The sequence below is a fragment of the Erythrolamprus reginae genome, chromosome 1 (assembly GCF_031021105.1).
Source record: "Erythrolamprus reginae isolate rEryReg1 chromosome 1, rEryReg1.hap1, whole genome shotgun sequence".
Taxonomy (NCBI): domain Eukaryota; kingdom Metazoa; phylum Chordata; class Lepidosauria; order Squamata; family Dipsadidae; genus Erythrolamprus; species Erythrolamprus reginae.
In genome coordinates this window covers 137,576,769-137,601,521 of record NC_091950.1, presented here as the reverse complement: position 1 = coordinate 137,601,521, position 24,753 = coordinate 137,576,769, and the positions used below count along the sequence as shown (strand labels likewise).

The following is a 24,753-nucleotide window of genomic DNA, read 5'->3' as shown; positions in this document are numbered from 1 at the left end:
GTCACCACAGTGAAGTGGTTTATTCTCTCTCCAAGCACCCAGAGAAAGAAAAACTCTCCATTCACTCTGGGCTGCCTTTTTTGAAGGGAGTGTTTCTTTTCTCTGGGCGCTGGCAGAGGTTTATTCCCTCTCCAAGTGCCCAGAGAAAGGAAAATGCTTTGTTCACTCTGGACTGCCAAAGCCTCCTTAAGCACCACCTAAAGGTTCCTCTGGCAGCCCAGAAAAGCCTGAGATGGCTGGGATTAAAGGGGGAATGACAGGAAACTGGCTGGGCTTTTGTGCCGCTCTCAAATTTTCTGGGAAATTTTTCCAGGCTCAGGTTCTTAAGTAGAAAATAGTTCTTAAGAACAGGAAAAAAAAATTCTTGAAAACCCGGTTCTTAGCTAGAAAAGTTAATAATAAATTTGGAATAAATAAATATTTGAAGAAAACATTTTATAAGTCTTATGTGGATTTAAAATATAAATACTTTTTTTTATATAGAGTGTTTTGTTATATTGAGAATTGACAATGCCATATGCTGGCTAAAAAAATTACTACAACAGTTTGTGGAAGCATGTTGATGCTGACAGCTGGAGACTGACCTTGACTAGAAGAAGATATCTAGGAGTTTGAAAGGATTTAAAAGCAGTTATAACCTACTATTGTATTTGATGGTATAATGTTTGGTGATAGAAGATAAGATAACTTTCAATTGGACTGGATTGAAATATAGAGAGACTATGTGTACTTGAAAGCTAAATTTAAAAAAAATGTTAACTTTGTGAACTGGAGTGGATTGATAAAGAGACTATATGGACTTATGATTCAATAAAAAAAATTATGAACTTTGTGAATTGTGAACTTGACAATATGGAGGTATGTGTTCATGACGTCTGCGGAGAGAGGTGGCATACAAATCCAATAAAGAAAATAAATAAATAAATAAGAACTGGGCAGGATATTAAAATACATTTATGAAGATTTTAAAAATTGTCTTTTGGACTTTAGAGGTGAAGAGAAAACAGAAAAGATGGAACAGCTAGAATTAACACTGGTGGGAAATGAAGATGAAGAAAATGAAAGACAAGAAGATGAAAAGAGAACGGAAGAGAAAAACAGATTGATGACTACACTGAGATTTACACTAACAAGAGAAATGAAAATGAAATTGAAAATAAATGACAGATTGAAGATTATATCAGAATTTATAGAGATTACACTGGGATTTACAGTGACAAGAAAAAAGCAAGAGGGAAATATTGGTATCAGAGGATGCAATTTAAAAATGGGGTGAGGTAATTGTTGTGAGTACTCCTTGTCCACCTCAGGTCATGTCAGATTCTGAGGCGCCTCTGGATACCCTGGGCCAGTGTTTCCCAACCGGTGTGCCACGGCACACTGGTGTGCCGCGAGACATGGTCAGGTGTGCCGCGAAGAAAGCAGCTCAGCTTCTCGTCTTGAAATTTTTTGCAAAGAGCAAAAAGTTGTGAGAACAGAAGCTGAGCTTCCTTCTTTGCGCCTTCCAAGTTTTCCGGCAACTGCAGCGCCCCACCCAGCTGGAGCTTCCCTGGCAGCGGCAGCAGGTGAGCTTTGGAGACTGGTGGGAGGGTAGCGGCAGCGGAAGGGCGGCATGCAGTGGGAGGGTGATGGCGGCGGCAGCGGGTAGCAGCCATGAGGTAGTGGCAGAGTGGTCAGCTGTGAGGCGGAGCTCCGGAACAGAGGCACCGACGGCAGCGGCTGGACATGCTAGAATTGCGTGGCTGGCACTTGCCTGCTGTCTGGGCCGGGACGGAAGCTCCAGCCCCACGTCCATGTCCAGCGCAACACCAGTATGTACGGCGTCTAGCAACATGTCTAGCCGCCGCCGTCAGTGCCTCCGTTCCGGAGCTCCGCCTCACAGCTGACGACCTTGCAGCTGCCCCACACTGCCCAATGCTGCTGCTGAGAGAAAGAGAGAGGGAGAGAGAGGGGAGAGAAAGAGATAGCAAGAGAGGGAGAGAGAGAGGGAGAGAAAGAAAGAGAGAGATATAGCAAGAGAGGGAGAGAGAGAAAGAGAGGGAGAGAGTGGGAGAGAAAGAGATAACAAGAGAGGGAGAGAGAGAAAGAGAGGGAGAGAGGGGGAGAGAAAGAGATAACAAGAGAGGGAGAGAGAGAAAGAGAGAGGGAGAGAGGGGGGGGAGAGAAAGAGATAGCAAGAGAGGGAGAGAGAGAAAGAGAGAGGGAGAGAGGGGGGAGAGAAAGAGAGAAAGAGTGGGAGAGGGAGAAAGAGAGAGGGAGAGAGGGGGAGAGAAAGAGATAACAAGAGGGAGAGAGAGAAAGAGAGAGGGAGAGAGGGGGAGAGAAAGAGATAGCAAGAGAGGGAGAGGAGAAAGAGAGAGGGAAAGAGGGGGGAGAGAAAGAGATAGCAAGAGAGGGAGAGAGAGAAAGAGAGAGGGGGGAGAGAAAGAGATAGCAAGAGAGGGAGAGGGAGAAAGAGAGAAGGAAAGAGGGGGATAGAAAGAGAGGGAGAGAGGGGGGAGAGAAAGAGATAGCAAGAGAGGGAGAGAGAGAAAGAGAGGGGGGAGAGAAAGAGATAGCAAGAGAGGGAGAGAGAGAGGGAGAGAGGGGGAGAGAAAGAGAGAGAAAGAGAGAGAAAGAGAGGGGGAGAGAGAAAGAGAGGGAGAGAGGGGGAAGAGAAAGAGAAAGAGATAGCAAGAGAGGGAGAGAGAGAAAGAGAGAGGGAGAGGGGGGAGAGAAAGAGATAGCAAGAGATTGCAAGAGAAGGAGAGAGGGGGAGAGAAAGATAGCAAGAGAGAGAGAGAAAGAGAGGGAGAAAGAGGGGGAAGGAGGGTGAGGGAAAGACATAGAGGGAGGGAAGGAGGGAGAGAGAAGGAGGGCAAAAAAGAGAGGAAGGAAGGGAGAAACAAAGAGATGGAGAGAGAGGGGGAAAGAAAGAGGAAGGAAGGGAGAGAAAGAAAGAGGAAGAGAGAGAGAAATAGAGCGAAAGGGAGAAAGAGAGAGATTTTTTTTGTCCAAACTTTTTTTAGCGCCCCCCCCCCCCGCTCAATGTTCCCCAGGATTTTCTAAATGTGAATAATGTGCCGCGGCTCAAAAAAGGTTGGGAAACACTGCCCTGGGCTAAGGGGATTGCCAGCTGATGCAGAGAGTGAGGGTGAGGGAGAAAGTGACCTGAGTGAATCCAAGGAACCCTATAGGGGGTTGATATAACAATGGGGGAGTAGTCCCAGTTAGAGGATGAGGAAGACATTAGAGTGATTAGCCCCTGGATAGATCCTCGATCTAGGAGATTGCTGAGAAGGCAAGAGGAATTGCATAGTAAAAGGTATTAGCCTTACTTCTTTGGGGTGTGATGTCACTTCCAGGCAGTACAAAAGCAAGGGATTTGGGGTAATTTGGTGTGGGATTTCAATGCTGTTCAATAGAAGAGGCTGTAGCATTGGGGGTGCTTGAAAAAGGCTTCAAAACCATGATTTCTGCCTCAATAAAAGACATTCTCTGCTGGAGGATTTTTGCTCGGGATTTTGGTGAGCTGATTCATATGCTTAAATAATAAGTGGACTTATTATCTAAGGAATGTCAATTAGGCCGAGTTTGGCACTTTCCAGACCTTGTTGATGCTTAGCTCTGGAGATAAAAAATAACTTCCTTTTCTTTGCCATTTAAATCTGCTTTTTGCTGTGTGTACTTTTATCAATAAAGAGTTTGATTTTACCATGCAATAAGGGAATTTTTGAGTCAGGGAGTTCGCTCCAAGGGCCGTGCATAGGACAGATTGAAATCCCACCCTCTCAATCCACTACACAGGCTTCTTGACATCATGGCTGTTAGAAAATATGGGGCCTACATAAAAACACTTCTCTAGACTTGTGAACTTTTGTTTCAAACAAGCAGGCCTTACCGGAAAGAGATTGCAAGCCACTGTAAAGGGGGGGAAACAAGTTGGTGTCGGGAAATGTTTTGATATAAAACTCTAAGAAATGATCTTATAAGGGCACATCGACTTCCTGAGTTGAGCCAGAAAATGTTCAGAAGAGTGAGGAAAAAACGTGATGGATAATTTGGAAATTCCCCAAGAAAGGATGGTGAAATATTAGGGTGAAGTAATAACTTGTGTGAAAAACAACTCCAAAAATGGACAGAATGAAGGGGTGTAAGCAAGACATCAAGAAACCTATATAGGATGATGCCTGTAGTTGAGTAATTTACCTCCAGAAGAACAAGGGTATCGTCCCGTAGCCTCTTCAGGTCCCTGTATGATCATATCGGTCTGATGTTTTCTATGTTTTCTATATTTTCTATATTTTGTTGTTGATAAAGACTTTTGCTTTTATTCTCTTGGTATCTATTCTCTTTTATTCTCTTGGTATCTAACAGTTTTGGTGCCCAATGTGGGGACCAAGAACTTTTTTCCTGGCTGGAGAACAAGGGAAATCTGGCAGGGCGCCCTTAGTGGAAATTTTTCCAGTGGTTGGTTTTCTCTTGCCCCCGTGTTCAGGAATTAGCTTCTTTTTGAACTGATGGGTCAGGAGAATAAGAAGTTTCCCAGGAAAGCTTACAAGTGTTCGATCGGATTCAGACTTACTCTTCCTCCATCGCTTCTCTAGACATCTCTTCTGGCATTTCAACTCCTGGAGCTCCTTGTTGAACCATGGAGCTCTACAGGGTCTAGTGCCACAGAGAGATCGCAGTGGTGCAATTTGGTCAAGAGCCTCCGCTGCAACCTTGTTCCAGGCCTCAGCAAGAGACTCTGCCGAACTGTGGACGAGTGAATCTGGTAAAACCCCAAGCACCCTCTGAAAGCCCTCTTGGTCCATTAGGCGTCTGGGGCAGAACCTCCTAATCAGTTCTGCCTCCCTGTGGGGGAGGATTGGAGCCAGAAAATCAAACCATAGTAGGAAATGGTCTGACCATGACAAAGGCAATATTTCTAAGCCCCTTAGTCTCAGACCATTACTCAGTTGCTCCGAGAGGAATACCATGTCGGGTGTGTGTCCCCCCTTGTGTCAGACCCTGAACTACTTGGGTCAGGTACATGGTTGTCATGGTGGCCATGAACTCCTGTGGCAGTCCAGAGGAACCGCCAAGTGACGGCAGATTGAAGTCCCCCATGACAATAAGTCTGGGGAACTCCACCGCCAACCTGGCCACCTCCTCGAGCAGCACAGGCAGGGCTGTTGACACGCAGCTGGGAGGCAGGTACGTGAGTAACAAGCCTACCTGAACCTCTAAGTCCATCTTCACAAGGAGGGACTCACAACTTTCTGAAGTTATAATAAAATCTGGGTATGGAGGTAAATCCTTGGGAAACAGTGGCTTTTGATAAATGTGACCAGTAATGGAAGATATGTGTTTCAGGTGGGTGGATGTTAATTCCAGAAATCCTTTTGTTTGTTGAATTGGAGTTAGGACTGTGTGTAGGGAATATAGTATTGCTTGTTTAAGATAAGGAATGTGAAACTATGAATGCCGTATTGGGGTTAAGTGGGTTGTCAGGCTGGTTGTTTTTTTAAGGAAATAAGCTAATGATTATTGAAGGAATATTTTTCTTTTCGAGATTTTGGATGCAGCAGATGAAGAAGGAGAATCGATCTATTGCTATAGGCAGCAGGAAATGAGGGAATTTTTTTATTATGCTTTATTTTGAAGGAGGAGATAATTTGCAAATTGTAGTGGGATAGATGGCATGTGTTTAATACACAGGCGGAAGGTTTGCAGCTATGTAGCTGAGTTGGTAATAAACTTACCAACTCAGATATAAGTTTATTTATTATGTATTATTAGGGGTTTAAGGATGAGAGGGGAGTTATAAAGCTTCTTGATAGCTTTAGTTGGCAGTTGGTAGGAAAGGATTCTGTGTCAGTGAATTCTCATGTTAGTGTACAGATGTGTGTATCACAGAGGTTTATTTCATGTATAGTAGTGTGTATGATGTCCAGATTTCTGGATTTGGCTCTGTTTTAAGAAAAGAGAAAGTTGTTTGTGAGTCTTTTGTTGTGCAACATTCCTTTCCTTTTACATATTGTGCTCTCTATAGTTCGTAATCTGAGAGAATGAGGGGACGTGTAGTTGTTTCTTACGGCATGGTTTAGGTAGTATTTATGCATATGTTTGAGGTTGTTTTATTTTGTTTGTTGATGAAGATGTACTTCTATGTGAAAACTATTAGAGGACAAGATATGGGAAGTAGGATAGAAGATGATAAGTATTAGGATAATAATATTATTATTATTATTAATAATAATAATAATAATAATTGCATGGATTACACCCCTGCAGTGACATTGACAGGCTGTATTTACCAAGGAAAATAGGTGGCAGAGGATTTTTGCAAGTGAAGCAGACAGTGGAAGAAGAGAAGCATGCATTAGCTGACTATGGGAAGGAGAGCAAAGAGTCAGCATTGATGGAGGTCAACAATAGGAAACTTCTCAAGGTGAAGCAAACTAAGGACCAGTACAGAAAAACTGTAACTCAATGTCGTATGGACAGTTGGCGGGACAAAACATTGCATGGCCAGTTCTTGGAGAAGATTGAAGGCAAAGTGGATAAAGAAAAGACCTGGTCATGGCTTACAAGTGGAACACTCAAAAAGGAGACAGAAGGACTAATACTGGCGGCACAAGAACAGGCTATTAGAACAAATGCTGTCAAAGCCAGAATTGAAAAATCAACAGACAATCCAATGTGTAGATTCTGTAAAGAAACAGATGAAACAATCGATCACATACTCAGGTGCTGCAAAAAGATCGCACAGACTGACTACAAGCATAGACACAATGCTGTGGCACAGATGATCCACTGGAACTTGTGCCAGAACTACCATCTACCAGTGGCAAAGAACTGGTGGGATCATAAACCTGAAAAAGTGGTCAAAAATGAGCAAGCAAAACTACTGTGGGATTTCCGACTTCAGACTGACCGAATTCTGAAGCATAACACACCAGACAACCTGATTGTGGGGGAAAAGAAAGCATGGATCATCGACATCGCAATCCCAGGAGACAGCAGAATTGAGGAGAAGCAACTAGAGAAATTAGTGAAATACGAAGATTTAAAAATTGAGCTGCAATGACTCTGGCATAAGCCAGTGAAAGTGGTACTTGGCACGCTGGGCGCAGTGCCAAAGGATCTCAGCAGACATTTGAAAACCTTCAGAATTGACAAAATCTCCATCTGTCAATTGCAAAAGGCCGCTTTACTGGGATCAGCAAACATAATTCGCCACTATATCACGCAGTCCTAGGTGCTTGGGAAGCACCTGACTGGTGATGAAATATGAAATCCAGCATAGTGACCTTGTTTGCTGTGTTGTATTGACATAATAATAATAATTTATGAGACTTGTATGCTGCCCCTCTCCGAAGACTCAGGGAGGATAGAAACATAGAAGCATAGAAGTCTGACGGCAGAAAAAGACCTCCTGGTCCATCTAGTCTGCCCTTATACTATTTTCTGTATTTTATCTTAGGATGGATATATGTTTATCCCAGGCATGTTTAAATTCAGTTACTGTGGATTTATCTACCACGTCTGCTGGAAGTTTGTTCCAAGGATCTACTACTCTTTCAGTAAAATAATATTTTCTCATGTTGCTTTTGATCTTTCCCCCAACTAACTTCAGATTGTGTCCCCTTGTTCTTGTGTTCACTTTCCTATTAAAAACACTTCCCTCCTGGACCTTATTTAACCCTTTAATATATTTAAATGTTTCGATCATGTCCCCCCTTTTCCTTCTGTCCTCCAGACTATACATATTGAGTTCATTAAGTCTTTCCTGATATGTTTTATGCTTAAGACCTTCCACCATTCTTGTAGCCCGTCTTTGGACCCTTTCAATTTTGTCAATATCTTTTTGTAGGTGAGGTCTCCAGAACTGAACACAGTATTCCAAATGTGGTCTCACCAGCATTCTATATAGCGGGATCATAATCTCCCTCTTCCTGCTTGTTATACCTCTAGCTATGCAGCCAAGCATCCTGCTTGCTTTCCCTACCGCCTGACTGCACTGTTCACCCATTTTGAGACTGTCAGAAATCACTACCCCTAAATCCTTTTCTTCTGAAGTATTTGCTAACACAGAACTGCCAATACAATACTCAGATTGAGGATTCCTTTTCCCCAAGTGCATTACTTTACATTTGGAAACATTAAACTGCAGTTTCCATTGCTTTGACCATTTATCTAGTAAAGCTAAATCATTTACCATATTACAGACGCCTCCAGAAATATCAACCCTATTGCACACTTTAGAGTCATCGGCAAATAGGCAAACCTTCCCTACCAAACCTTCCCCTATGTCACTCACAAACATATTAAAAAGAATAGGACCCAGAACAGACCCTTGTGGCACACCGCTTGTAACCTGACTCTGCTCAGAATACTCTCCATTAACAATAACTCTCTGATGTCTACGATTCAGCCAGCTGCAAATCCATTGAACTATCTAGGGATTAAGTCCAATCTTCACTAATTTATCTATCAGCTCTTTATGTGGAACTGTATCAAAGGCTTTGCTGAAGTCCAGGTAGGCAATATCCACGGCACCACCTTCATCCAACACCTTTGTGACATAGTCAAAGAAATCAATGAAATTAGTCTGACATGATTTGCCTTCAGTAAATCCATGCTGATTTGGGTCCAATAAGTTATTGTTTTTTAGGTGCTGATTTATCCTCTTTTTGAGTAGAGTCTCCATCATTTTAACTACCACTGATGTCAAGCTAACTGGCCTGTAGTTACCAGCTTCTTCTCTACTGCCCTTCTTGTGGATAGGCACAACACTGGCCATTCTCCAATCCTCAGGAACTTCTCCTGTTAACAAGGATTGGTTAAACAAATCAGTCAGGGGGGTAGCAATGACAGATCTGAGTTCTTTAAGAACTCTGGGGTGGATGCCATCTGGACCCATTGCCTTATTTATCTTTAATCGTTCAAGTTCTTCTAAAACATCGGCTTCTAAGACCACTGGAGCTGAATCCGTACAGCTGGAAGCAATGCTATATCCTACTATAGTATTATTTTGTAAGGTGTCTTTTGAGAAAACTGAACAGAAGTAGCTATTGAAATGGTCAGCGATCTCCTTATTCCCATTAATGCATGTATTATTCCCGGTACTAAGCTTCGTGATGCCACAGTTTTTCTTCTTCTTATCGCTAATATATCTGAAGAAGGTTTTATCCCCCTTCTTTACAGATTTGGCAATTTCTTCCTCTTTTGAGGCCTTAGCAGCATATATTATCTGTTTCGCCTCCTTCTGTCTCATTTTATACACCTCCCTATCAGCTATACTTCCAGACTCTTTATACCTCCTATAGGCAGCCTTTTTTTCATTGACTATAGCCCTTACATCATTGCTAAACCATAGCAGTTTCTTCTTCCTTTTACCTTTAGTTATTTGTCTTACATACAGTCCAGTGGCTTTTAAGATGGCCTTTTTTAATACAGTCCACTGGGTTCTCGCTCCTGCCATTTTATCCCTCCCCTTTAATTCATTATCTAAATATTCCCCCATTGCATTAAAATTTGTTTTTCTGAAATCCAATACTTTGGTTGCATTATAGGATTTCTCACAATGAGTTTTTACATCAAACCACAAACATAGATGGTCACTGCAACCTAATTTTCTCCCACCTTGACCTCTGAAACCCAATTCCCATTTGTAAAAACTAAATCTAGAATATTCTCCCCTCTAGTTGGTGTCTTAACCAGCTGTGCCAGAGCTTCTCCCTGTAAAGGCCTCTACTATATTCTTACTATTGCATGTAAGGGCACTGGGGATATTCCAGTCAACATCAGGCATGTTGAAATCACCCATAACCACAATATCTCCCTTTAGTGCCATTTGGGTAATTTCATCCACCATCTTGTTGTCATATTCCTCAGATTGCCCTGGAGGCCTATAGATCACCCCAATTCTAATGACAGTGTAGCCAGTGATTAAATAGTGGAGCAGTTTGCCTGTTTTAAGAAGAGATTGTCATTTGTATGAAATGGTAGAGAGATGTTTGCTGGAGCAGGGGGTTGGACTAGATGATCTTTAAGGTCCCTTCCAACTCTGGCCATTATAATAGTAGTGTTGGTATTTGAGTTGTTTGTGGCAGTAAATGTCGATTTAGCTACAAAATGTAATAAAAGTGTGTAGCTACATGGGATAAGAATTAAAATCTAGTTGACAAGTGTTGCAACACCTAAGAGAACACCATCTTTACGCCAAGCTGGAGGAATGTCCGTTTTACCAGACCACCATTGAGTTCCTGGGACATATTATTTCTCCCCATGGCATTGCTATGGATCCCGAAAAAGTTAAGTTATAGTGATTAATTTGGAAGAGAGTTGAAAACAAACAAACAAACAAACAAACAAATTTAGACAGTTTTTCCATCACCAATTCCACATTGACCAACTATTCACACAGCCACTCTAATTCACTCCATTTGCTAAGAGAAGATTACTATTTGCCAATCAATTCCATGGATTCAGTTATCAATTCAACCCATCCAGCAGGGTGCAGTAGCCTCTTTGTTAACCTTCAATACTAACCCCCTTTAACTATCATAAACACACAAGATCTGCTGTTATGGAGCCACAAAAACAGATGGGAGAGCATGTCCTGTCCCTCTCTTTTCTCACTTCAGAGGAGGCCCTGCCATTATACCCTACCTCTAATAAAGTAATTTTCATGAAAATATGGTACCTTTCCTTAAATTTTCCTAACTCTGCTTCCTTGTCGCTCAATGTCTGTTGTATCTCAATTCCCTCCTAGGCTTCAGGAACCCCTAGTAAAGCTTCTTCTATTGATGACCATGAGAAACTGATGAGAGACTCCTGTAACAGTATTTAGGTTAATATGCAAACTGCTAATATTATGTAGAGGTTTCTTTAACAACAACATCTAGAATGAAATTCTAGTAGTTTCTTACCTGAGGATACTTAGGTTTTTCAGTTTTGTCAGTTCTTTAAAGAAATCTTCCATATATCTTTCATCCAAACTCCATTCCCTAAAGGGGAAATATATTTTTATTCTTTGGACTTTCACTTCAGTGTTTCCAGTTCCTCTACTTTGCAAATATAATTGGCATTCCAGTTCATTTGAAAAGTAATCACAAATAAATGCATTCATATTGCAGTAGTAGAAAAAAAGACTATTTTGGAAATGAAATGTTTACAAGTAGTCCTTGACCAACAGCCTGGGGGCAATAAATTTACTTCCTTGATGGCCAACTCTATGAATGGTGTGCATGTGTATGATTGTCCATGGAGAGGGATGGCATATAAGTCAAATAGATAGATAGATAGATAGATAGATAGATAGATGGATGGATGGATGGATGGATGGATGGATGGATGGATGGATGGATGGATGGATGGATGGATGGATGGAGGGAGGGACGGACGGACGGACGGACGGACAAACAAACAAACAAACAAACAAACAAACAAACAAATAGTCATGTTGAAACTGTCCACTACAGTCAAAAGTTGTGATAGTCATTGTGAAGCTCCTATGTGATTGCCTTACTTAAAACTTTGAAATATGAAATATTGTCTTTAAAATAAAATTTAATTATAAAAAAAGTTTAAAAACTTTTTATTGTTCTTACAGTTAACAATATAGTTCAGGAAAAAAATGTGGAGGTTTCTGAGCAAGCACTCTGAATAAGTTATAAGCTGGTTAGTATCCAGCCAGTGGCAAACCAGGACAGTGTTGAGAACAAGAAAAGGGATATAAAAACCTGCTTTGATCTGGGTCTACCTCATGTGCACTCATATTTGTAAATACATACTAAATGTTTGCTAATTTTTGAGCAAGACATCAGTTCGACCCTGCAGCTAAAGCAGGATAAGAGATTAAAATCTGGAAAAAGAGCCAGCTTCACTTCTTACAGATAAACAAGCAGCTAAAAGCTACAATGAGGAAATTATTCTTATCATTATTCCTTGTATTAGAGAAAAAAATCTATATCAAAGCCAATGTTTTATAAGACTGAAACAAGTAAAAAATATGTTTAACCATAAAGCTTTATAGGAGAAACCTTAAATGTTCATCTTATGGTTTATTGAGTATAACAATTTTCTCAACAAGAATAAAAAATGAGCCCTTTATCAATTCAGTGCTTAAGCAGAGAAAATATTCTCCCAAAAACTCAGTCCAAGTCAACCACTAGAAGAAATTTATTTAATTTCTCAATCCTCTCCTCTCATTTGACATGAAAAATGAAGTAGTGTTTGAATACAAATCTCAGATAAAACTATGTAATCATTGCCTTACTTACAACTAGGAAATAAGTATTGCCTTTAAAATAAAGCACCTTTTTATGTTATCTGCTATGTAAGACAGAAAGTTTTACATGCAATGAAACTTTCAAATGCAGTTCCATAGAATATTTGAGGGTATTGCATGTAGCTCTTTTTTCATTAAAGGGAGAAAGATCCTGAACTTTGCTATAACTGTCAGTACTCGGCAATGCATAAAATAATCAAGTTTTTTGTTTATTTAAAATTGTTAGAACCTCTAGATCTCAACAACAATTGCCTCTCTAATCTTGAGCTGTGTTGAACACTTCCTGTTGATTATCAAGTTCTTTAAGTGTGAGAGGAATTGATGGATGTTGACCTCCCAAAGGACTGTTCATTTTAAATAATCTTTCCAGCCCACACAGCCCATCTCTTTGTCTTCGCTTAAGGATTGAGAGCCCTCTTTAAATTAGCTGCCAAAAGACATTTATGCATACTGAGTAGAATTTTTCTGGTCTATTATTACATTTGTGACAGTAGGTTAGAGAATAGTGGTGGCAGGATGAAAAACTAAATGAAATGTTCAACAGGTTTTCAAAAATACTTACTCATTTTCTGGAAGAAATAATTCTGTCTCTTCATGATCTACAAATGCAGAACCTTCGACAAAGAGATATTTTAAATTCTGGCAGTGTTGTATACAATTGGCCAGGACCATCAATTCCATATCTGAGTTGCTCTGATAATCTATATCAGTGATACTACATATTGCATCTTTTATAAAATTGTCATCTTGTGTCTCATATAAATAACTAAACATTTCCTTTTGCAATTGAAAATTATTTCTGCTTTTTTTAATATTAATTTTCACCCAGTTTAACAAGAATTCTTTATTCTTAGGAGAAATTTCCAATCCAATTATTTTCCTCAACTCTCTCATTCTTTCTTCGTTTAAAAAACCAAAGAGGAAACGAAATCCTACTGCAAAATCAGGCCTAAGAGACCTATGTCTTTCTAATAGTGTCTGCAAATTTTTCTTCAAATTTTCAGAATGCTGCTCATCTCCTTCTTCTAGGACATAAAACAATGCAGCAAAAAACTCCTGAAAGCTTAAGTGAATGAAGCTGAAGGTTTGAATACAACCAATGTCTCTTTTGAAGATGCTCTGATTCAGAAAAAGTGGGAGGGAGTCTCCCTGATTTAAAGTGTGCTTCTTGAGTTCTTCTTCCATAAAGAATGTTTTCTGTTCCAAAACTCCATCTACAGCCAAAGAGCATAAATCTTTCACATGTGATTGGACATTCTCTTTGGATTCTTTATGGTGGAACGTTAACAAACTGGAGAAGTACAGCATGTAGATTGCAGTGAGGGTATAGGGTGTCTTCTGAAGATCCTTGCCTTTCTCCAGCTCCTCTTTTATCACTGTGCAAATGATCCAGCTCACAAGGGGAATGACACACATGGTGAAAAGGGTATCATTTTGTTTAACAAATCTGAGAGCTTGACTTGCTTGGTCTTCATTTTCAAAAAACTTGTAGAAATATTCTTCTCTCTCCTTTGTGGAAAACCCCAATATTTCAACATTACGTGGCCGCTCTAAACATTTATGGAGTTTCTCCAAAGCAGTTGGTCTTGTTGTGATTATAAGAGAGGATTTAGGAAGAATCTTTTTTTGAAACAAACTCCTCAAAATAATTCTCACTGGCTCCTTCTTCCAGGGATCAATGCAAAAGTAGTTTTCAGACAGATTAAAGGAATATCTGAATTCATCAAATCCATCTATTATGAACAGAAGCTTATCTTCATTCTTTAGTATGTTTTGAATGACATTTTTGGATTTGTGACACTGGAGCCATTCTTCTGAAACTATATCTGCAATGCTAATCTGGGACTCTGCGTGGACATTCATCTTTCTACAGCAAATATAGAAAACATAATTAAATTTGTCCTGGTAAAGTAGTTGAGAAGCCCAATCAAGTATAATTTTTTTGGCCATTAAGGTTTTTCCAATTCCTGCAGCTCCCTGTAATACAACAACTTGTGGAATTAATTTATATTTATCAGGGTTAAATAATGTTTCAATGCTGATTGAAGACTCAGCTCTTTTGCTGATGATTTCAAGATGTTTCCTTCCCATTGCCAGAATTTCATTTTCTCTCTCCTCTTTAGATGGATGATAATCTATGATGATTAACTTTGAGTATCTCTGGTTGAGGGACACATATTCACCAAGAACAGCATTAGGATCTTTCATTGTTGCAAATTTATTTTTAATGTAGCTTCTGTAATCTAAAGGAAGAATGAATTAAATTAGAAGTGTGAAAAATAAGGCCTACACAAGACATATAGATTAAGTGTTTTGACTGTATATCTTCTCCTTGAAGCCACCCACCTACCCATCCTCCAGATTAATGTGTTGAGGGAAGTTGTAGGATTCATTTGTAAACTCTTTTTATTCCACATGTTTCTCAAATGATTGCATTAAATATTAACGGGTTATATAAACTTTTCCTTTGGACTTTGATAGATGGGTATGTTTAAACATTACCCTCTTGCGATATGGTAAATCCTCTCAGAATTAGTACAATTCCTAGCATACTTCATTTTTAGTGTGGATTGTTTTTATTCACCGAGAGAGAAACACACACACACACACACACACACACACACACACACACAAGATGATGGATTTATCACAATTTAAATTCTGTAAATTTCTATGAGGTTCTTCAATTCAGACTATCTATTTCAACACATTCTTTTCAAATCATATTTGAAAAAGATGCAGTTGTTATTAAAATATAAAGTTTGTATTCCCCAAATTCTGAATTATACAAATACGTATATGTACTGATAATACCAATTAAATTCTCTCTCTTAGGCCCTATTGGAATATTTATATATATTGCATTTTAGTTACTTAAATAGAAACTGCCTTCAGAATATAGTAGATTAATAAATAACTCCTATCACTATTATATCAAACTCAATATCATGATATATGCAGAAAATTGCTCTTTTATATATAAAATTGTATTATATGAAAGATTTGGATAATGCTCAGGTTTTTTTATTTTAGATCAGTTAAGAAATGATAATGATGAGATTTTATTATTTTTGTGTTAGAACATAAATATATTTTTATTTCAGCATTCTACTAGCAGTAGTTGAAGCTAAAGATAGTTCTCACTTAACAACTGTAATAGGGACTAGTAATGTGGTTGTTAAGTGATGCAGTAGTAAAGTGAAAAATCATGACACCTGACTTACGACTTCATAATATGAAATACAGTATAACTAAGATAGAACAGTTATACAAGAAGGATGGGAGGGTAAGTAAAAATCGTATAGAATGGCGGCTGGGTAAGAGACAATGATTGGAAATAAATGCAATATGTAAATATTTGAATGAAAGGGAGAACAGAGAAGCACTACTAAGGGATGAGACAGAGTTAGAAAAAATAATAAGAGGAAAAAGTGACGACACCAAAGCACAAGCAAGTAAAATATATAGGATGTTAGTGCAGGCAGATGGATGTGTGATACAAGGATTGATTAAATGGTGGCAAAGTGAATTACAATGTGCAAGAGATGAAGAATATAGTGGAGAACATAAGGAAAATTAAGAATACAAGAATTAGGGAAATGAGAAGGAAAATATTACATAAGTGGTATCACACACCTGCTCAACTTGCATACCTTCAGCAGAATGCTAAAAATACTTGTTGGCATGGGTGTCAAGATAAGGGGGTGTTTATGCATATGTTTTGGGAATATCCAGTAGTGCAGAACTTTTGGAAAGAAGTGCAGGAGGACACTAATAAGATGTAAAACATACGATGGACAGTTACAAAGGAAATGGCCATATTAGTGAAAAGGAACAAGATGGGAGAATTTATAGAAATAAAAGAAGGGACTGCGAGAGGGGCGGGGCAGGCATTCTCAAAGTGCTCAGAGCGGCTAGCGGCCGAATGAGGAGGACGAGAAGCCGTAGCCGCCAGCGCTCCTGCAGGAGGACTCGTGCCCCAAGAAAGCCGGTGAGAGGGGCAAATCGGGCAGGGGTTAGTGGCGAGGGGGCAGGAGGCGCTGGGGGGCGGCTGACATTCAAAACAATCTTTGCCGGCCTCTGCACTTTTGTTGCTCCCCGACCCCAACTTCAAGCCCGGCTCCTTGCGCGGCCTTGGAAAAGGGTGCCCGGGGGTAGGTTTTGGCTGTCCATAGCCAAAAATGATGTTTTTACTTCCACACCTCTACTTCACGGAAATTTGACTTTCGCGGGCGGTCTGGGAACGCAACCCCCGCGAAAATCGAGGGATCGCTGTATTTATTTTTATGAAGAAAGGACAATATCAGCATTGTTTTGGAACAAAGGAACTTTGCAGAGACATGTTTACATAAATTAGCAACATAACAAACTTTCACATACTGGATTTTTCTATCAGAGATAGATTGGAGTTACATGTGGAGAAAGAATTATGGAGAATTATGGAGTGGAAATATGACTGATAATAACAACAGCAGTTTTAAGGAAAAAGACTGAAATTATGATCTAGCTTTATATATAAGAATTAAATTATGCAAAAAGATGTAATGATTTAAAGATGTTAATTAAGAAATTTTAATTTTAATTGGTTTATACTATAAGGAAATTATAATGACAAAGGGAATGAATATTGGTTAGGAGATAGAATGGTCTGATGGATGGGGGATTAATTAAAGTGAAAAAAGTTACTTAAGTTGCATATATGATAACGTTTAATTAAGATATTTTTGGATTTATAAAATTATTTTCTGGACAAAATTTTGGAATAGTGAAATAATGAAATATTGAAAATGGAAAATGGTTATGTTTTTTAGGGATGATTAATATTAATGGTTAGTACAATGATATTGTTTTAAATATTGGGAGGAGAGGGGTGGTGCAGAAGTAGCGAAAAGAAAGAAAAGAAAATAATTACTAGCATGAGTGTTACAGTTAACAGGAATTTATTATGAATAATTATTATCAAATAAGTAAAGATTATGGAATTTATCTAGGTGGCTGATTAATGAATTTAATTATGATATATAAATTACAGAAATAGAATTATAAGAATTATGGAAATAGAAAATAAGGAGGATTATTTTTGTTGTTTTTTATTTTTTAAAGAAAAGGGAAATAATGTTGGTGGTAATCATTGATTAGAGAATTTATGGAATTACAGAAACGCAGTTTATAAATTTAAAAAGCTGGACTATGATGATTATTTTTTAAAAAAAAATTGGTAAATTTATGAAAGGTTATAATTTAATTTGTTTTAAAGAAAGGGAACTTTTCTCTTTATCTATTGGGATCAATATATTTATATATATATATTTGGGATCGGATGGAAGGCATATATGAAATGAATGGAATGAAGGTTTAATTTGCGGAATGCATGGGATGGGTCGGACTATAGTATGGATGAGGTGAGTGGTAATTGTAATTTATATGAGATGAATGAGCGGGGTGGGTGGGATGCTATGTATGGGTACAATGGGGATAGTTTGAATGCAGAATTTAGCCTACCTGGCAGTAGAGAGACAGAAGGGATAGGGGCATCTTTCTCCGGGGTGACAGAGAGCCAGAATATTCCGGTCCTGCTGGGGAGAGGTAGATATGGCGGGAGTCACGGGCAGTGTTCCCTCTAATTTTTTTTCGGGGTGGGCAGAAAAGTATAGTGTCTGAGCGGCAGTCCCTTTGGGACTGGGCGGCATAAAAGTATAAATAAATAAATAAATAAATAAACAAACAAACAAACAAACAAACAAATAAAATAAGTGTGGGCGTGCGCTATCACACATGAGCGAGTTCTTGCAGCCATAATTCTATATTTTTAATAGTTTATTTTCAAATACACAGTAATCATTCAACACTCCAAACTAACTAAGATTAGCCTCTCACAACAGCCATTGCAAATTATAAATCTTTCCCTCTAGAAATACCAAGATGTATTTGAGAACTTTAGGTTTAGTCTGTCAGTCTCAGATTAAAAACATTATCAATATCCAATATATTCATAAATGTATTTAATAAGTCAAAAAAGTCTGGCTCGCATTACAGTTTCTCACATCTGTCTCTCACATTGATGATGACCATTCCATCTTTGTCTTTGTCCATACTCAAATACATCTTGTATTTCTAGAGGGAAAGATTTATAATTTGCAATAGCTGTTGTAAGAGGCTAATCTTAGGTAGTTTGCAGTGCTTAATTGGGTGCTAGAACAAATCAAATATAATAAATTAACCATACCTATTGGTACATCCAGACTTTCTATCTTTCTTTCCCTGCCTTTCTCCCTCTTTCTCTCCCTTCCTTTTCCCTCTCTCTATCCTATTTCCCCCCTCTCCCTCCTGTCTATCTCATCCTCCCTCTTTCCTTTCTCCCTCTTTCCTTTCTCCCTCTTGCCTTTCTATCTTTCTGTCCCTTCCTTTCTCCCTCTTTCCCTTCATCTCTCCCTCTCTCTTTATCTCAATTCCCTCTTTCTCCCTGTGCTGCTGTGCCTGCCCTGCAGCCCCACCACGGACGGACTGCCTTAGCATCGGCGCCCCCCCCCCATACACACACACACGCTGCAGCTCCCAGACCATCGGCAGCACACACACACACACACCACACACGCTGCGTTTCTCCCCACATTTCTTCCTCTTTCCCTTCATCTCTCCACGCACACGCTGCAGCTCCCGGACCATCGGCGGCACACACACACACCACACACGCTGCGTTTCTCCCTGCCTTTCTCCCTTTCCCTTCATCTCTCCACACACACGCTGCAGCTCCCAGACCATCGGCGGCACACACACACGCGCGCACACCCCACACATGCTGCGTTTCTCCCCGCGTTTCTCCCTCTTTCCCTTCATCTCTCCACGCACACACTGCAGCTCCCGGACCATCGGCGGCACACACACACACACACACACACCACACACGCTGCATTTCTCCCTCTTTCCCTCTTTCTTTCTTGCTCTCTCACTCTCTCTTCCTTCCTATCTTCTCTCTTTCCCTTCCTTCCTTCCTTTTCTTCTCTCTTCCTTCCACTTTTTTCTCTTTGTCTCTCTCTTTTCCTTCCTTCCCCTCTTCCCCTCCCTCTCCCTCTCTTTCTCCCTCTCTCTCTTTATACTTATCTCTCCCTTCCTTCCTCTCTTCCTCCCTTTCTCTCTCCCTCTCGTTCACTTTTCTCTCCCTTCCTTCCCTTCCTCCCTCCTTCTGTCCTCTCCTCTTTCCCTCCCTCTCTTTCCCTTCTTTCTCTCCACGTCTCCGGCGTGCAGCTGGCTTTGTTGACTGGCACAAGGCTCAAGCCAGCTGCCCCGGAAAGCTGTCCCTGCCCCCCCCCCAGCCAAAAACACAACGGAGGTCTGCCGCCACCAGCTTGAGCCTCCCGTTGCTCCACTCGGTTTCACCTGTCATCCTGGACCTCCGTTGTGTTTTCGGGGGGGGGGGGGAGGAAAGCTGGCTTTCTTGCAACTCTTTCCTGGGCAGGAGAGAGGAAAGCGGCGTGTTTAAAAGGCGCACTGCTTTCTCAGAAAACCGGCTTTCCTGGCTGGCACAGGGCTTTCCCGCCACTCCCCCCCCAAAACACAACGGAGGATGACAGGCAGGGCGAAGCGGGGTGGAGCTACAGGAGGCTCAAGCAGGCAGTTCGGCGGAAGAGGAGGAGAGGGGGTGGATCGGGCGGGTGGGCGGGGGGCAGCGCCTTCTACTGCCGGCCCCTCCCTGCCCCTGCCCCCCCGAGGGCTGGCAGGGGGATGGGGATTGCACACCCATGGAAAAGGGTGCGCGGGGGGTATTTTGGGGTGCACGCGTGCTCACGTGCGCAGCTTACGGGGAACGGTGGTCACGGGGCTAGCCGTTCTGGAGGAAAAAGAGATCGCTGCTTAATAGAGATCCCTTGTTCCAGTTCTGTGAGTTCAACCCGGGGTTCTGGTGACGAGTGTAATCCAGGCCCTGGGCTGAAGCTGCTGCTGCTCAATGCCAGATCGGTAGTAAACAAAGCTCTCCTCATCCGGGATTTAATCCTGGATGAGGAGGCCAATCTGGCATGTGTGACTGAAACCTGGCTGGGCGCAGAGAGAGGAGTTCCTCTCTCGGAATTATGCCCAGCTGGGTTTTAGATATGGCATCAGCCTCAACCCCAGGGAAGGGGGGAGTGGCTATTGTAGCCAGGGAGAACCTTTGCCTGCATAGACTCATTGCCCCTGAGATTGCGGGTTGTGAGTCACTCCTTGTGAAGTTGGATTTAGGGGTTCAGGTAGGCTTGTTACTCACGTACCTGCCTCCCAGCTGTGTGTCAACAGCCCTGCCTGTGCTGCTCGAGGAGGTGGCCGGGTTGGCAGTGGAGTTCCCCGGACTTATTGTCCTGGGGGACTTCAATCTGCCGTCACTTGGCAGTTCCTCTGGATTAGCACAGTAGTTCATGGCCACCATGACAGCCATGGACCTGACTCAAGTAGTTCAGGGTCCGACTCACGAGGGTGGACACACACCCGATATGACATTCCTCTTGGAGCAATTGAATAATGGTCTGAGACTAAGGGGCTTAGAAGCATTGCCTTTGTCATGGTCAGACCATTTTCTACTGCGGCTTGATTTCCTGGCTCCTATGCTCCCCCGCAGGGAGGCGGAACCAATTAGGAGGTTCCGCCCCAGACGCCTGATGAACCTTGAGGGCTTTCAGAGGGTGCTTGGGGTTTTACCAGATTCACTCGTCCACAGCTTGGCAGAGTCTCTTGCTGAGGCCTGTAACAAGGCTGCAGCGGAGGCTCTTGACCGAATTGCGCCATTGCGACCTCTCTGTGGCACTAGACCCCGTAGAGCTCCATGGTTAAACAAGGAGCTCCGGGAGTTGAAACGCCAGAAGAGACATCTAGAGAAGTGATGGAGGAAGAGTAAGTCTGAATCTGACTGAACACTTGTAAGAGCTTTTATTAAGACCTACAAAGTGACGCTCAAGGCGGCAAGATGCGTGTACCATGCCACCATGATTGCATCAGTGGAATCCTGCCCGGCCGCCCTGTTTAGGGTGACCCGCTCCCTTCTAAATCAGGGGGGAGTTGGGGAGCCCTTGCAGGGTAGTGCCAAGGAATTTAACTCGTTTTTCACTGTTAAAGTCACTCGGATCCAGGCTGATCTTGACTCCAATTGCATAGCAGTATCGGCTGACAATGAGTCAGTCAAGGTGACTGGGGCTAAACGTCTTTGTCCATCAGTCTGGGAGGAGTTTGACTTGGAGACACCTGATGAAGTGGACAAGGCCATTGGAGCTGTGAGTTCCGCCACCTGTCTACTGGATCTCTGTCCCTCTTGGTTGGTTTCAGCCAGCCGAGAGGTGACACGGAGCTGGGCCCAGGAGATTGTCAACGCCTCCTTGGGGAGGAGGTCCTTTCCGGCCCTTTATAAGGAGGCACTTGTGCGCCCCTTCCTCAAGAAGCCTTCCCTGGACCCAGCCGTGTTTAATAACTACCGTCCAGTCTCCAACCTTCCCTTTATGGGGAAGATTGTTGAGAAGGTGGTGGCGCTCCAACTCCAGCAGTCCTTGGAAGAAGCCGATTATCTTGGTCCTCAGCAGTCTGGATTCAGGCCTGACTACAGTACGGAAACTGCTTTGGTCGTGTTCATGGATGATTTCTGGTGGGCCCAGGACAGGGGCCTGTCCTCTGTCCTGGTGCTTCTTGACCTCTCAGCGGCTTTCGATACCATCGACCATGGTATTCTTCTGCACCGGCTGGAGGGTTGGGAGTGGGAGGCACTGTTCTTCAGTGGTTCTCCTCCTACCTCTCTGGTCAGTCGCATTTGGAGTTAGTGGGGGGTCAGAGGTCAACCTCTGTGGAGGTGATGTGCCAGTGCCTGGAGGCTGATGGGGCCTGGATGGGTGTCAACAAACTCAAACTCAACCTCAACCCAGACAAGACGGAGTGGCTGTGGGTCTTGCCTCCCAAGGACAATTCCATTACCCTGGGGGGGGGGAAATGTTGACCGCCTCAGAGAGGGTTCGCAACTTGGGCATCATCCTCAGATCCACAGCTGACATTGGAACATCATCTTTCGACTGTGGCGAGGAGGGCGTTTGTCCAGGTTTGCCTGGTGCACCAGTTGTGGCCCTTTTTGGACAGGGAGTCATTGCTCACAGTCACTCATGCCCTCATCAACTCAAGGTTCGATTACTGCAATGCTCTCTACATGGGGCTACCTTTGAAAAGTGTTCAGAAACTTCAGATCGTGCAGAATGCAGCTGCGAGACCAATCATGGGCTTTCCCAAATATGCCCATGTAACACCAACACTCCGCAGTCTGCATTGGTTGCCAATCAGTTTCCAGTCACAATTCAAAGTGTTGGTTCTGACCTATAAATCCTTTCATTGCACCGGACCAGATTATCTCAGGGACCGCCTTCTGCTGCACGAATTCCAGTGACCAGTTAGGTCCCACAGAGTGGACCTTCTCCGGGTCCCGTCAACTAAACAATTGCCCCCACCCTCCTTGCCTTTTGTAAGCTCCTTAAAACCCACCTCTGCCATCAGGCATGGGGGAACTGAGATATTCTTTCCCCCTAGGCCTTTACAATTTATGCATGGTATGTTTGTATGTATGTTTGATTTTACAATAAGGTTTTTTTAGTTGTTTTAGTATTGGATTGTTACATGCTGTTTTTTATTACTGTTGTTAGCCACCCCAAGTCTACAGAGAGGGGCGGCATACAAATCCAATAAATAAATAAATAAAATAAATATTAACGGCAGCCAGAATTTCAATTACACAATACTGGAAACAAAGAGAACTACCGCATGATTCTATATTAATAAAGAAAATTATGGGCTGTGCTGAAGCAGATACGCTGACGCTTAAAACAAACAATAAGGAAGACTCAGAGTATTATAAAATTTAGAACAATTTTTATGAGTGGTTAGAAATAAGAAGGAAACAAAATTGATATATAAATATGAGTTAAATATAAAATAAAAAGGATGAAGTTATCTAACTTATAACATTTCAAAGATAAATTATGAAGAATTTGATTTGCATGAATTGTGATCTAGCAATATTATTATTATTATTAATAATAATAATAATAATTTATTAGATTTGTATGCGGCCCCTCTCTGAAGACAATATTGATTGATCTTAGGCGTTTGAAAGCATAACAAATATGCAAATGAATTAAATAACTGAAATTAACTTTTTTCAAAATATCATCATTCATAATAGTCGTAAAATAACTAAGTAAGTGTTATGTTTAATGGATGTGTATAAAATGATTGATTGAATTGATTTTTTTTCTTTTTTCTCTCTTTCTTTCTTTTTTCTTTTTGTATATGTCTGTGTAAAACTGTTTGTTTTAAATGTTTATATGTTTTGTTTTTAATGTTAATATTTCAATAAAAATATTTTTTAAAAAGGAATCAATATAAAAGCAAATAATGTGTGCAAACCTATTAGGAAAGAAATAAAAGCTTGGAAAGAAAAGTCGCTGCCGAAAGAAGAAGGTGAGGTGAGGGGAATAAAAAAAATCCAAAACTTTAAGGCTTAAAAAAAAAGGAGAGACTCTGAGGCAGCGAGGAGGAGCATGCGCCTCCAATACACCCGGAACAAGGCTGCCTCTCATACACTGCCTCCCATACACTGGCTGCTGCTGCTGCTGCTACCTGCTGCCTCTTCCTTCCCATACTGAAGGGCTCCCCTCTCCTCTCGTTCGCTTGCTTTGTAGCCAGCACCTTTCCTTCGCTGTGGTGACTCGTCGGCTGCCTAGAGCGAAGGGAGTGTTTCTTTTCTCTGTGCTCTGGCAGAGGTTTATTTCCTGTCCAAGCACCCAGAGAAAGGAAAATGCTCTATTCAATCTGGACTGCCAAAGCCTCCTTAAGCGCCACCGAAAGGCTCTCTGGCAGCCCAGAAAAGCCTGAGATGTCTGGGATTAAAGGGGGAATGGCAGGAAACTGGCTGGGCCTTCATTCCGCTCTCAAATTTCCTGGGATAATTTTCTGGGCTCAAGTTCTTAATTAGAAAATGGTTCTTAAGAAGAGGCAAAAAAATCTTGAACACCCGGTTCTTATCTAGGAAAGTTCTTAAGTAGAGGCATTCTTAAGTAGAGGTACCACTGTATGTTTAATTTGTGAGTATACAATATTTTTTGTTGTTCCAGGGATCCTGGAGGTCTTCTAGTCCAAACCTCTGCTCAATTTATTCAGAATAATAGAGTTGGAAAAGACCTTGGAGGTCTTCTAGTTCAACCCTATGTTCAATTGGTGATGAACTTTCAGAGATTTTAGATTGTGAACAAATGAACATTTACATTTTTATTTATATAGATTGCAACAACTCCAGAATTATTCAGCCATTTGATGCCAGTGTTTAGTTTGCATCTATGGTTATAATCTATGGTTCCTTTATGTTCTGAGGAGAGTTTCCTGTGGCAGTTGAAACCATTAAACAGCAAGCCCATCGTGAATGTACACTGTACACTTGGTTTGATTTGTATGGCTATATAATAATCCTCTGCTACCATGTTAAAATTTCAAAGCAA

General features: G+C 41.4%; 1 protein-coding gene across 1 annotated transcript in view; it reads right to left on the bottom strand.

Annotated features, from left to right (window-relative positions):
* The window catches only part of LOC139163582 (NACHT, LRR and PYD domains-containing protein 12-like), a 113,488-nt gene that overhangs the window by 82,996 nt on the left and 5,739 nt on the right, over positions 1-24,753 (bottom strand). Inside the window, exons 3-4 of the mRNA XM_070744478.1 lie at positions 12,825-14,505; positions 10,902-10,979 (exon numbers count right to left, since the gene is read on the bottom strand). Coding sequence (XP_070600579.1) covers positions 10,902-10,979; positions 12,825-14,505 — 1,759 coding nt within the window. The remainder of the gene's footprint in view (positions 1-10,901; positions 10,980-12,824; positions 14,506-24,753) is intronic.